A 13,064-nucleotide genomic window follows, 5' to 3' on the forward strand; every position below is an offset into this window, starting at 1 on the left:
TTAGTGATCCAATACGTAATATAGTACATTTATCATAATTTGGTTGAAATCCAGAGAGGTTAGAAAATGTACCTAGATCCTCTATGAGGCTGTGGAGGGATTCAAGTTGTGGATTTAAAAGAAAACATGAATCATCAGCGTACAATGACACCTTTGTTTTTAAGCCCTGGATTTCTAATCCCTTGATATTATTGTTGGATCTGATTTTAATAGCTAACATCTCGATGGCCATAATAAATAGATATGCCGATAGTGGACAACCTTGTTTCACTCCTCTTGACAGTTTAAAACTTTCTGAGAAATAGCCATTATTTACTATTTTACACCTAGGATTACTATCTCGGTGTGATATCTTTTCTAAATGTATTTTGGGGTTTTCCGGTTGGCCGGCTGTAAGGTTACATTTCTGTTGTGCTTATTCCATCTGACCTCTCACCTCTCTGTCCCTAACCTCCATTCCCTCCATTTCAAACCACTTTTCATTCCTGTTTTTATTCCGTCCTCCAGTCAGTACATGGAGTGTTTTGGACAGTTCCCTGTTTCAATAGCCATTGTAACGTTGCCATCCAACTGCCTTATTATGACTTGTTAGGGTTAAAGGCCAACTCAGTGCAGGTGGGCCAAGCCTTGTCACACTTAAACACACACACACACCCTGGCTCAGACATGCTGCACATTCCACTGGCTCTATGTAACGTCTCTGCAGTCTCATCAAACCCAGTATATATGTATGCAAATAGTCCCAGTGTGCCTTAAGAGCTGTGAATTATTATATTATAGTGCTCTCTCTCCCCATCCCACTGGCTCCAGGCCATCTATAAATCACTGCTAGGCAAATCCTCGCCTTATCTTAGCTCATTGGTCACCATAGCAGCACCCACCCGTAGTCTGCGCTCCAGCAGGTATATCTCACTGGTCATTCCCAAAGCCAACACCTCCTTTGGCCGCCATTCCTTCCAGTTCTCTGCTGCCAATGACTGGAACGAATTGCAAAAATCTCTGAAGCTGGAGACTCTTATCTCCCTCACTAACTTTAAGCATCAGTTGTCAGAGCACCTTACCGATCACTGCAACTGTACACAGCCCATCTGAAATTAGCCCACCCAACTACCTCATCCCTATATTGTTATTTATTTTGCTCTTTTGCACCCCAGTATCTCTATTTGCACACATAATCTCTTGCACATCTAGCATTCCAGTGTTAATACTAATTGTAATTATTTTGCACTATAGCCTATTTATTGCCTTACCTCCATAACTGCTACATTTGCACACACTGTATATATATTTTCTGTTGTATTTTTTGACTTTATGTTTTTTTACCCCATATGTAACTCTGTGTTGTTGTTTTTATCGCACTGCTTTGCTTTATATTGGCCAGGTCGCAGTTGTAAATGAGAACTTGTTCTCAACTGGCTTTCCTGGTTAAATAAAGGTGAAATAAATTAAATAAAAATCAAATTTACAGCTGGAGTATTCTCTGTAATAATTCTAATTTGGCCCAGTAAAAATAAACCCTGAAGGCTATGAACAAATTAGTCTATTTTAAAGAGGATCACTCTGTAAACTGTGGAAATTAAGAGAAAGGATTTTAGGCATTTTACCTCATGTAAATACGTCAGGCAAAACTCGCCAGAAAGTCTATGAAACAGTGTGTATATGCTTAGTGACTTTTTAGCATGGACTTATCGACTAAAAGACAGAAAGGAAATGAGAGATTCAATTAAATGAATTAGATGGTACTAAAAACTCTCTGGTAGTACTTAGTGTGCGTTACAAACATGTGTTTTTCCATGGACACTACTGCACTAAGGGATGGTCAGTGATGAGCTCTGTAGGAATGTTGGGACAAAGCTTTCCCACAATAACTTTGTTAGGACAAATCCCACTCACACACACCCAGGAAACCACAAGATGTCAGCCTGCCACACCACATCCTATGACATGTCTCACCTGGAGGGCAAAAAAACAAACGGAAAACAGGATCATTCCAGATATTCTCAGCTGTGGATTACAGTTTTTTTCAATTGTTTAAGCACAATTTTGAAAACAGGGCCCGGTTTGTCAAAACACTACACACAATTAGCACAACCCTACACCAAAGTAGCACAACACTTCAGATCATTTGCAAAATGGAACACTTTTGTCAAAACTATACACGACTTCATAAAAACAATATTTTGTTACCATACGAAACACACACATTTCATATGACTTCAATCTTTTTGAACCAGTTACACACTGCTGTTGCTAACCTAAAACACTTTTAGCAAGTCTAATTCTCAGTGATTAGAGTACTGTAAATGAAGTACACAGAGAAAGTGCAACTATACAAACACTACACAAGACCAATGCTGCAGACTGAGGAAAATATCATTTATTTCTCTCCATATACCCAAATCAGTCAACATGTCAACATGGAGAATCACAACAAAACATGTCCCAGTTTTCATGCTACTACAGTAGTGTGCATAACACTGTTAGCTCAGCAAACAATAGACACACGTAAAATACTGTATCCAGTACAGGTTACAATTACAGTAAATAACAACAACAAACATAAAAAAAATAATCCGAAAAAAACGGACAATATTGTACAGAAAATACTACAGTAAACATACTATACATTATCTCTTCGCCTAGCTGGATCTGGCCAGAGAATTTCATCAACATCACAAGCAATATCCTCATTAGCAAGACAACGCGGGAAGAACCGTCTTGAATGTCGAATCCATCCTTGCACAGCTGCGGCGTCGACTTGGTCACAGGCGTCCTCCATGGCCTGAATGAGGGGTACCTGAGCCTGGGGCTGGAGATCGTAAACCTTCCACCGCCATGTAGAGAAAAACTATTCGATAGGGTTTAGAAACGGAGAGTATGGTGGAAGGTATAGTACTGTCAACTGTAGATGGTTTGAAACCAGTTCTGGACCAAAGCAGAGCGGTGGAATGAGACATTGTCCCAGATGACAGTGTATTGCATCTGGTGCATTTCATTACCTGCTGTGACGATGTGGTGCAATCGGTCCAAAAATGCGAGAATGTGAGGTGTGTTGTAAGGGCCCATTTTGGCATGACGGAGGAGAACCCCATGCTGTGAAATGGCAGCGCAAAGGGTGATGTTACCCCCACGTTGCCCTGGGACATTGATTATAGCCCTGTGGCCAATGATATTTCTGCCTCTCCTTCTTGCTTTTGTGAGGTTGAACCCTGCCTCATCAATATATATGAATTCATGCAGGATTTCCTCAGCATCCATCTGCAAAACTCTGAAATACAGTGAAAGACAAGATTGTGTAGTTCAGGATAGGTCTAGTATACAGTCAATGTAAAAAAGTAATGTGTGCAGTATGCAACATCACAGTGCTAAAGTGAACAATACAAACCTCCACATACTCATGCCGCAGCCGTTTGACCCTCTCTGAATTCCGCTCAAAAGGCACTCGATAAAGTTGTTTCATTTGAACCTGATGTCTTTTCAGGATGCGTGCCAGTGTTGACTGAGAGACCTGATGGACATTATTGAAAATGGCATGGTCACCGATAATGTTGGCTTGTAGTTCTCTGAGCCTGATAGCATTATTGGCCAAAACTATGTTTATTATCTCTCTCTCTTGTTCTTGCGTGAATATGGGCCCCCTTCCTCCTTGTCGTTCCCGACCCTCAATCCTATGTAGAGAATAATACATGTAACTTACTGTACAATGTCACAGGAAGGGGTATCACAAGTGCTGATATGGTGCATACAATAAGCGGCTGATTACTGTAACTGTAGACAGATCTTCTTTTATCTGTTTTCCTGTCGAAAAGTCCTTATGACAGATGACACTGTATATCTGCTAAGATTTGGCTGAACTCTCAGTCCAGCCTCTCTCAGCGTCAATCCGTGGTTCACAACATGGTCCACTAGTGTTGCACGAATGTCATTTGATAAGTTTGGTCCTCTTCTTCTTTGTGCACGTTCTCCTCCTGCTTCAGGTCTTCCTCAACCTCTGGCTCGGCCTCTGCCTCTTCCTCTACCTCCTTCTCCTCGTCTGTGTACTCCTCCTCTCACCCTCACTCTTCTTCTGACTCCTTCCATTTTGGTTAAGGCAGGTGAACCTACCTGCTGCATTTTTATAGTGCTTAAACCTGATTGGTGTGTCTACAATTTAGCAATCATGTGGTTGTGCACCTGATGGCTGTGTTTAACAGATTGGCTCATAGATGTGGTAATTTCACAGTCAGTGCTTTGGAATTGCAAGGGAGTGACATCATGATATACTTCTGTGTCTGATGTATACAAGTGTGTTTAGTGTTTTGCAAATCACTGTGTGTAATGTTTTGCAAATAGTGTGAAGCTGACAATGTGCTTACAGTTGTGCAAATCTAGCCTTGTGTTTTGCTCCTTGAGTGTAAGGTTTTGCTAATTGTGGGAAAAGTTTAATTTTAGTGTGTAAGCAATCGTAAAAAACTGTAATGACTATCAATTGTAGAAATAGAATGGATAGAATGGAGACACACAGAGAGCAAAAAACAACCACCACTTTGTAACTCAAAAGTATCAAATTGGATCAGGGCTTACTTCTCTCTTGTTATATCTTTCTATTTCTACGCTTTTTGTGTGGCATGTACAACATGGTAGCCCAGTTTACCCAACTAATACACAGATAATCGGCATAGCACTGAAATGTGACTGTGGAAAGAAAAACATCAATTTGAATGTCTTGAATGCCTGCTCCACTCACAAACAAACAGCCAGCTGTATTTAGTATGGTTTTATGTGAATACCACTGCCAGTGCTGAGGGCTGTGTGTGTGTGTGTGTGTGTGTGTGTGTGTGTGTTCTCCATTTTCCAACACAGTATTGGAGTATTTTTATTGCTGTCTTCCAACAGGGAAGTCTTCTCAGCATCCCTGCCTTGTATCACTGTGTTTGCGTGTTTCATTTCAGCTGAACGCTGCACTGTATTGGGCTGTAGTTGCCTAAGGGGGAACTCTGTTAAAAACTATTTGAACTGTGTGTTGCCCCCCTCTCTACCCCTCTGATTTGGTATACCCATGCTACAAAACGTAAGAATATTTGCTTGGGGGTTTGGTGTGTGTGTGCATGTGTGTATGTGTGTGTGTATTATTCCTCCAAGGGTGTTTTAGATGCCAAGTTAGGTTCATATCAAGTGTGTACCTTCCTTCTTCTGGAGATCCAATAGCATTTTATTCCATTGCCTCTAAAAAATGGATGAGCAAAGTTAGCAATAATTCAGAAGTTGTGTGAGTAATCATTTCCATAACATTCACTATGCAGTAACTGGAAGAGATGGTGTAACCAATCACGTTGCTGAACAAATCCTGTGATGGAATTGCATCACCTCTCAATCAGTGGTGCCAAGTACCAACAGCAGAGTTCATTGGCTTTGATCTTTCTGTGTCTTAGCTCCATTCAAACACAGGAGGAGGATGGGCTGTTTTAGAGGAAGTGTACTGTAAGGTCTCTGTCTCTCTCTGTCTCTCTCTCCACTCTCCTCTCTCTGTCTCATCTCTCTCTCTTTCTCTTCTCTCACTCTCTCTTCTCTCTCTCTTTTCTCCATCCTCTCTCTCTCTTTCTCTCTCACTTTCTCTCTCTCCCTCTCTCTTTCTCTCCTCTCGCTCTCTCTCCTCTGTCTCTCTCTCTCCTCTCTCTTTTCACTCTCTTTTCTCTCTCCTCTCTCTCTCTCTCATACTCTCTCACACTCATCTTCAATTTCTCCTGTGCCAGTGGTATACATGCTTTACATGCAGTATATAGATTTTATGCCATTGTTTGAGTCAAATCTCACAGCAACTTTCGAATTTCTTTACACATGCTCATATTTCTTTCTCTTGCTCATATTCTCAAAGAGGGGTGGCTGATTTGTAACACTAGAGCTGTCACGTTGTTGTGGTCAAGGTGGCCATTACTTTGCCTATTTTCCACCTCTGGTCTTGTTGGAGTGCCTTCCTCCTGTTGTTCATACTGTGAGGAGTATGGTGGAGGCTGTCAGTCCGTCACTAATACCATTGTGTCATCACTTCCTGTTTCCACTTCCTATTTCCTGTCTCAGGGGGAAGAGTGAAGACCTGGAAGAGAAGGTGGTTTATCCTGACAGACAACTGCCTGTACTACTTTGAGTACACAACAGTAAGTCTGTGTGTGTATGTGTGGTGTGTGTGTGTGCATGAATGCGTGTGTGTGTGCATGCATGTGTGCGAGTGCAGTATTTTAGGCAAGTACGCTTTTTGCCTGTGTGTGTGTGTACATGCGCTTACATGTGGTAGTATAACTGGAAGCTCTTTATCGCAGTATCTTTATCATAGCATTTGCCTCTCTATCCAGAGATAGTTGCTTTATCAGCAGTCTGTCCTCTACCCTTGTATTATCCTAGTGGATCATATACTTATCTCTCTGTCCTCCAGACTGCCTGCCTGCCGGACACTAACATCATTAGTTATATTAGAGAGAGCAGAGCAGAGGGGAATGAAGGTTGTTTTCCAGTCTATGAAACAATGTCACAGCACATTTCTTGTTCTCTCTCTCTCTCGCTCTCTCTCTCTCTCTCTCTCTCTCTCTCTCTCTCTCTCTCTCTCTTCCCCCCTCCAGGATAAGGAGCCTCGTGGGATCATCCCCTTAGAGAACCTCAGTATCAGAGAAGTGGAGGAACCCAGGAAACCAGTGAGTGCTTCATGATACTGCATCATAGCCCTTATGAACCGTTATTATGTCACTATTATATTAGGTGGTACTGGTAGTCAACCTCATCCACAAGGTTCCACTCATCCAGTGGAGAAACCCAACCCATGATATCACCAGGGGTCAAAAGTCAACATAGTCTTGCATATTTCTAGTAATGTATTTGACCTGGAACATGTAACCTAGTTGGGGATGGGGTCTCTCTAATTGTTGGGCAATACAACCACCCTTTCACCTCCACCTTGTTGGGATTATGCTACAATGCTACCACCCTTTCACCACCACCTTGCCACCCCCAGAACTGCTTCGAGCTCTACAACCCCAACCACAAGGGTTCGGTGATCAAGGCGTGTAAGACGGAGGCGGACGGCCGGGTCGTCGAGGGCAACCACACGGTGTACAGGATATCAGCGCCCACGACTGAGGAGAAAGAGGAGTGGATCAAATCCATAAAGTAAGACTCCTGACCGCCACATACACTATCTAGGCTGCAATGCTAGTTAGCATCCCTCCACTCCCCACCACATTCACTATCTAGGCTGCAATGCTAGTTAGCTTCTCAAAACCACTCTCCACCACATTCACTATCTAGGCTACAATGATAGTTAGCTTCTCTCCACTCCCCACCACATTCACTATCTAGGCTGCAATGCTAGTTAGCTTCCCTCCACTCCCCACCACATTCACTATCTAGGCTGCACTGCTAGTTAGCTTCCCAAAACCACTCCCCACCACATTCACTATCTAGGCTGCAATGCTAGTTAGCTTCCTAAAACCACTCCCCACCACATTCACTATCTAGGCTGCAATGCTAGTTAGCTTCCCAAAACCACTCCCGACCACATTCACTATCTAGGCTGCAATGCTAGTTAGCTTCCCAAAACCACTCCCCACCACATTCACTATCTAGGCTCTAATGCCAGTTAGCTTCCCAAAACCCCTCCCCACCACATTCACTATCTAGGCTACAATGCTAGTTAGCTTCCCTCCACTCTCCACCACATTCACTATCTAGGCTACAATGATAGTTAACTCCCCCAGGGGAAATCGGGAAGGATTCGTTACCGCTTAAAGCACCCCGTGGGATGGGGAGCGAGCCCAGCTAGCCTGACCAGGAAAGGAGGCTCAAAACTGCTAGTTAGCTTCTCAAAACCACTCTCCACCACATTCACTATCTAGGCTACAATGATAGTTAGCTTCTCTCCACTCCCCACCACATTCACTATCTAGGCTGCAATGCTAGTTAGCTTCCCTCCACTCCCCACCACATTCACTATCTAGGCTGCACTGCTAGTTAGCTTCCCAAAACCACTTCCCACCACATTCACTATCTAGGCTGCACTGCTAGTTAGCTTCCCAAAACCACTCCCCACCACATTCACTATCTAGGCTGCAATGCTAGTTAGCTTCCTAAAACCACTCCCCACCACATTCACTATCTAGGCTGCAATGCTAGTTAGCTTCCCAAAACCACTCCCGACCACATTCACTATCTAGGCTGCAATGCTAGTTAGCTTCCCAAAACCACTCCCCACCACATTCACTATCTAGGCTCTAATGCCAGTTAGCTTCCCAAAACCCCTCCCCACCACATTCACTATCTAGGCTACAATGCTAGTTAGCTTCCCTCCACTCTCCACCACATTCACTATCTAGGCTACAATGATAGTTAACTCCCCCAGGGGAAATCGGGAAGGATTCGTTACCGCTTAAAGCACCTCGGGGGATGGGGAGCGAGCCCAGCTAGCCTGACCAGGAAAGGAGGCTCAAAACTGGGCTAAAGCCCCAGCGCTTCCCCCCTGTAGCCACAGAGGCTAACAAGCACCATGCAGTGTGTGTGTGTTATCTTCTCCAGAGGTAGTCAAGAAGGATTTAGCCAAGATAAAAGGCTTTCATGTCATTCACATTTCCTCAGTAAAATAGGGATGGTCATATAGTCAATCTCCTTATCCTCTTATCTTTAATCACGATTTAGGACAGTTTTTAAATAAACAGTTAAGACTACTTTTAGGGGACAATCTGTGTGAGTTTGGAAAATTCTGAACTGGACTATGAAGCTCTTATATAACTGTATCAAATACATTTTATGTAGGCTAACTCAATATATTTGCTATACTGTAGCGCCATTGTAATAAGTCAATATTTGGTAACATATTCATATCCATTTCAATGTGTCGCAATGTCTTTTCATGGATAAACTTGATCCTATTTCATTCTCTGTTTAATTTATTTCCAGAAAGAAAGGCGCCCCGGGGTTTCTTCTTTTGTTTTTCTGAAATTAGGTTGCGGTAAATAACCAAACCTAAAAAAAGGAGAGGAATTGTTGTCATAGCTCAGAGACATAGTCGTATATGGGACACAATGTAAAGGGAGTAAGAGAGAGCGAATCCCCAGTGGGGGGTTGAGCCGGTTTTGGCTTTGTGCTGGTGCTAACAGGATTTTACACCCGTGAAACTGAAACTGCGCTCTGTGCCGGAGCCAGAATGGCTCTCTGACTCACTTCGCTTTGTGCAGAGTGCCTTCTCTCCCAGAAAAAGAGAGCTGGAGTGTTGATAATTTAGAGCGCTATTGTTTCCCCTGCACTCCAACCTATAAACCTGGAAAACTGCAGAGAGGAGAGAGTGTGCTAGAATGAGAACACTTGGAAGGGTTCTAGAACAGGGAATCAGGGAACGACATTCCACAGAATCTCTGAAAGAGATGGAACCGGAGTGCTGAGGAAAATAAGAAAAAAGGGGATGGGTAGGTTCTCTTCAGAAACCATGGAAACAAAACTAGGTCACCGAACAAACTTTAATTTTTTTGATCTAGTTAGTTATTAAGGCATGGGTTTTGTAGAAATGTGGCTGCATTTCCATATCAAAGATGCTCATGTTTCCCCTTGGCGTATTATTATATATTTGTTTTGATTGGCTGTTCCAGGGCGAGCATCAGCAGGGATCCCTTCTACGATATGTTGGCCACCAGGAAGAGACGGATCGCCAACAAGAAGTGAGGAGGGACATTCCTTCCCAGGACACCCCTCATCCCAGTGCACCCCAAACCCCCTTCCCTCAGCCCACCAATCCTCTTCCCCAGACAGACTTTACTCATGAAATTAAACACCCCTTCCACAATCCCCCCTCCCTCCCTCCCTCCCTCCACTCCCACGGACAGACTCCACTCATGAAGTTCCCTCCCTACTATCCCTCTCGCCCTGGACCCCCAGAACAACTTGTCACTAGAGAGATGGATGGCCAACCAAAGATAGCCATCTGACCCTTCAGACCCTGATAGAACTCCCACCCGGTCTTGAAGGCAACGAGGAAAGGCTCCGGTCTTGAAGACAACCCCCCTCCCCATTCTGGACACTTCCCTAGCCCTGGCTGCAGTACCAGGGGCTGGAGTGACAGGGACATGACATGATGTCCCAAGACTAAAGCAGAGGACCAATATATGGGCCAACACAGGGAGACATCCCTCTATAGCACCAGTGTGGTTCAGCCACACTACAGACTACCAAGGGAAGCAAGTGGGATATATTAACCTGTATTAACACTCTCTCTCTCTCTCTCTCTCTGTCTCGTCTCTTTACTCCCCCGCAATGCCCTCCTGTGTTTCCCACACTGCTTCTGATTACTTCCATGTGTTTCTAGCAGGGGTTGGAACGGACATTATTTCCCAATCGTTCCGTTCCGAGCAGAACCCATATTTATTTCATTCCGTTCCGGTGTTCCGACCAGAAAATAAAGTTCTGAACCGGTTCGAACCCCAAAAAAGTAACGGTTCATATAGTTCTTTTTGGTAATTCTTTTACCTGTGAAATCAACATGTGTTTTTACATTTAGCTAATATTTACTCCACCAATTAGTGCCGATAGAGCAGCTTGCTATGGAATGGGTTAGATCGTTGTTTACATGTTTAATTGGTCAGATAATTGCAGGTGCGAGATGCGACTGAAACTTAATGGGTGGGGCAAGAGTGAGAGAGAGGGGTGGACATGGAGGGGGCTTGGCTTGAAGCGCTAAACATCATGACATGACTTGAATTGGAATGTGTGTAGGCTATTACTAGCATTATAACTTCACCAAATTACAGAATATTATATACTATAAATTAGGAATATTTTTGGAACTCAAAATAACATTATTACCCGGTTCTCAAGATTTGAAAATAACAGTTATGTTGCGGAACACTAGAGATCACTTTCGTACACGGTTCTGTTTCCGTTCCTCAAAACATTTATTTATTTTTCTGTTCTGTTCCCTGAACCGGTTCTAACCCCTGCTTTCTAGGTGTCTTCTGCGTTTGGATGACTTGAAAAGCAAAACTGCCACTTATCAGATGCACATGCATGTATGTCTGTTTGTAGATATACCATAAAGTGCGTGAGAAGTGGGTGTGCTAACTTGTGTGTGTATCTACACAGTATCTATGCATGTACAGTTGAAGTCGGAAGTTTACATACACCTTAGCCAAATACATTTAAACTCAGTTTTTCACAATTCCTGACATTTAATCCTTGTAAAAATTCCTTGTCTTAGGTCAGTTAGGATCACCACTTTATTTTAAGAATGTGAAATGTCAGAATAATAGTAGAGAGAATGATTTATTTCAGCTTTTATTTCTTTCATCACATTCCCAGTGGGTCAGAAGTTATCATACACTCAATTAGTATTTGGTAGCATTGCCTTTAAATTGTTAAACTTGGGTCAAACGTTTCGGGTAGCCTTCCACAAGCTTCCCACAATAAGTTGGGTGAATTTTGGCCCATTCCTCCTGACAGAGCTGGTGTAACTGAGTCAGGTTTGTAGGCCTTCTTGCCCGCACACGCTTTTTCAGTTCTGCCCACAAATTTTCTATAGGATTGAGGTCAGGGCTTTGTGATGGCCACTCCAATACCTTGACTTTGTTGTCCTTAAGCCATTTTGCCACAACTTTGGAAGTATGCTTGGGGTCATTGTCCATTTGGAAGACCCATTTGCGACCAAGCTTTAACTTCCTGACTAATGTCTTGAGATGTTGGTTCGATATATCCACATAATTTTCCTTCCTCATGATGCCATGTTTTTTGTGAAGTGCACCAGTCCCTCCTGCAGCAAAGCACCCCTACAGCATGATGCTGCCACCCCCGTGCTTCACGGTTGGGATGGTGTTCTTCGGCTTGCAAGCATCCCCCTTTTTCCTCCAAACATAACGATGGTCATTATGGCCAAACAGTTGAAAACCGTAGTCTGGCTTTTTTATGGCGGTTTTGGAGCAGTGGCTTCTTCCTTGCTGAGCGGCCTTTCAGGTTATGTCGACATAGGACTTGTTTTACTATGGATATAGATACTTTTGTACCTGTTTCCTCCAGAATCTTCACAAGGTCCTTTGCTGTTGTTCTGGGATTGATTTGCACTTTTCGCACCAAAGTACGTTCATCTCTAGGAGACAGGACGCTTCTCCTTCCTGAGCGGTATTATGGCTGCGTGGTCCCATGGTGTTTAAACTTGCGTACTATTGTTTGTACAGATGAACGTGGTGCCTTCAGGCATTTGGAAATTGTTCCCAAGGATGAACCATCTTGTGGAGGTCTACAATGTTTTTTCTGAGGTCTTGGCTGATTTCTTTTGATTTTCCCATGATGTCAAGCAAAGAGGCACTGCGTTTGAAGGTAGGCCTTGAAATACATCCACAGGTACACCTCCAAATGACTCAAATGATGTCAATTAGCCTATCAGAAGCTTCTAAAGCCATGACATCATTTTCGGGAATTTTCCAAGCTGTTTAAAGGCACAGTCAACTTAGTGTATGTAAACTTCTGACCCACTGGAATTGTGATACAGTGAATTATAAGTGAAATAATCTGTCTAAACAATTGTTGGAAAAATGACTTGTGGAGTGGTTGAAAAACGAGTTTTAATGACTCCAACCTAAGTGTATGTAAACTTCCGACTTCAACTGTATGTATGTAAACACAGCAGTGTGCAAGCCAACAGCAGACATTTAACAGAGCGACTATCTTAATATAATCTCTGACATCCATCAGAAAGGTTTGTGTGTGATCATTTATAAAGACAGGAGAAAAAATAGTTCCTCTTGTGAATGTTCAGGTGGATAGAGAGACATGGCAGAAAGAGGAGAGGGGATGTGAGAGATGGAGTGAGTGTCAGAGAGGGAGGGAAGGAGAGAAAGTTCCAGGGCTGCAGTAACTGTACATGACCATGTGACTTGACCAGGAACAAATCTGGGCCTTACACTAATGGCCCTGAACATGAACCATGTAATCATCTCACTATGGTGCTCAACTCTTTTTCTCAGAATACAAAGCTAGGTTAGTGCTGAAATTAGGAAGAACAAAAAACTAGAAAAACTACAACATTACAGTCTTGAGTCAGCTGGACTGATTTCATGCATTGT

The 13,064-nt window shown here is 43.1% G+C and overlaps 1 protein-coding gene across 1 annotated transcript in view; it reads left to right on the plus strand.

The window, feature by feature from the left end:
* LOC121551380 (cytohesin-3) overlaps window positions 1–11,169 on the plus strand; it is a 56,706-nt gene extending 45,537 nt beyond the window's left edge. The window contains exons 10-13 of the mRNA XM_041864001.2: window positions 6,058–6,134; window positions 6,594–6,665; window positions 6,983–7,137; window positions 9,606–11,169. Of these exons, the coding sequence (XP_041719935.1) occupies window positions 6,058–6,134; window positions 6,594–6,665; window positions 6,983–7,137; window positions 9,606–9,678 (377 nt within the window). The 3' untranslated portion in view covers window positions 9,679–11,169. The remainder of the gene's footprint in view (window positions 1–6,057; window positions 6,135–6,593; window positions 6,666–6,982; window positions 7,138–9,605) is intronic.
* Window positions 11,170–13,064: the final 1,895 nt, after the last annotated feature.

Source organism: Coregonus clupeaformis, chromosome 35, assembly GCF_020615455.1.
Source record: "Coregonus clupeaformis isolate EN_2021a chromosome 35, ASM2061545v1, whole genome shotgun sequence".
Lineage (NCBI taxonomy): Eukaryota > Metazoa > Chordata > Actinopteri > Salmoniformes > Salmonidae > Coregonus > Coregonus clupeaformis.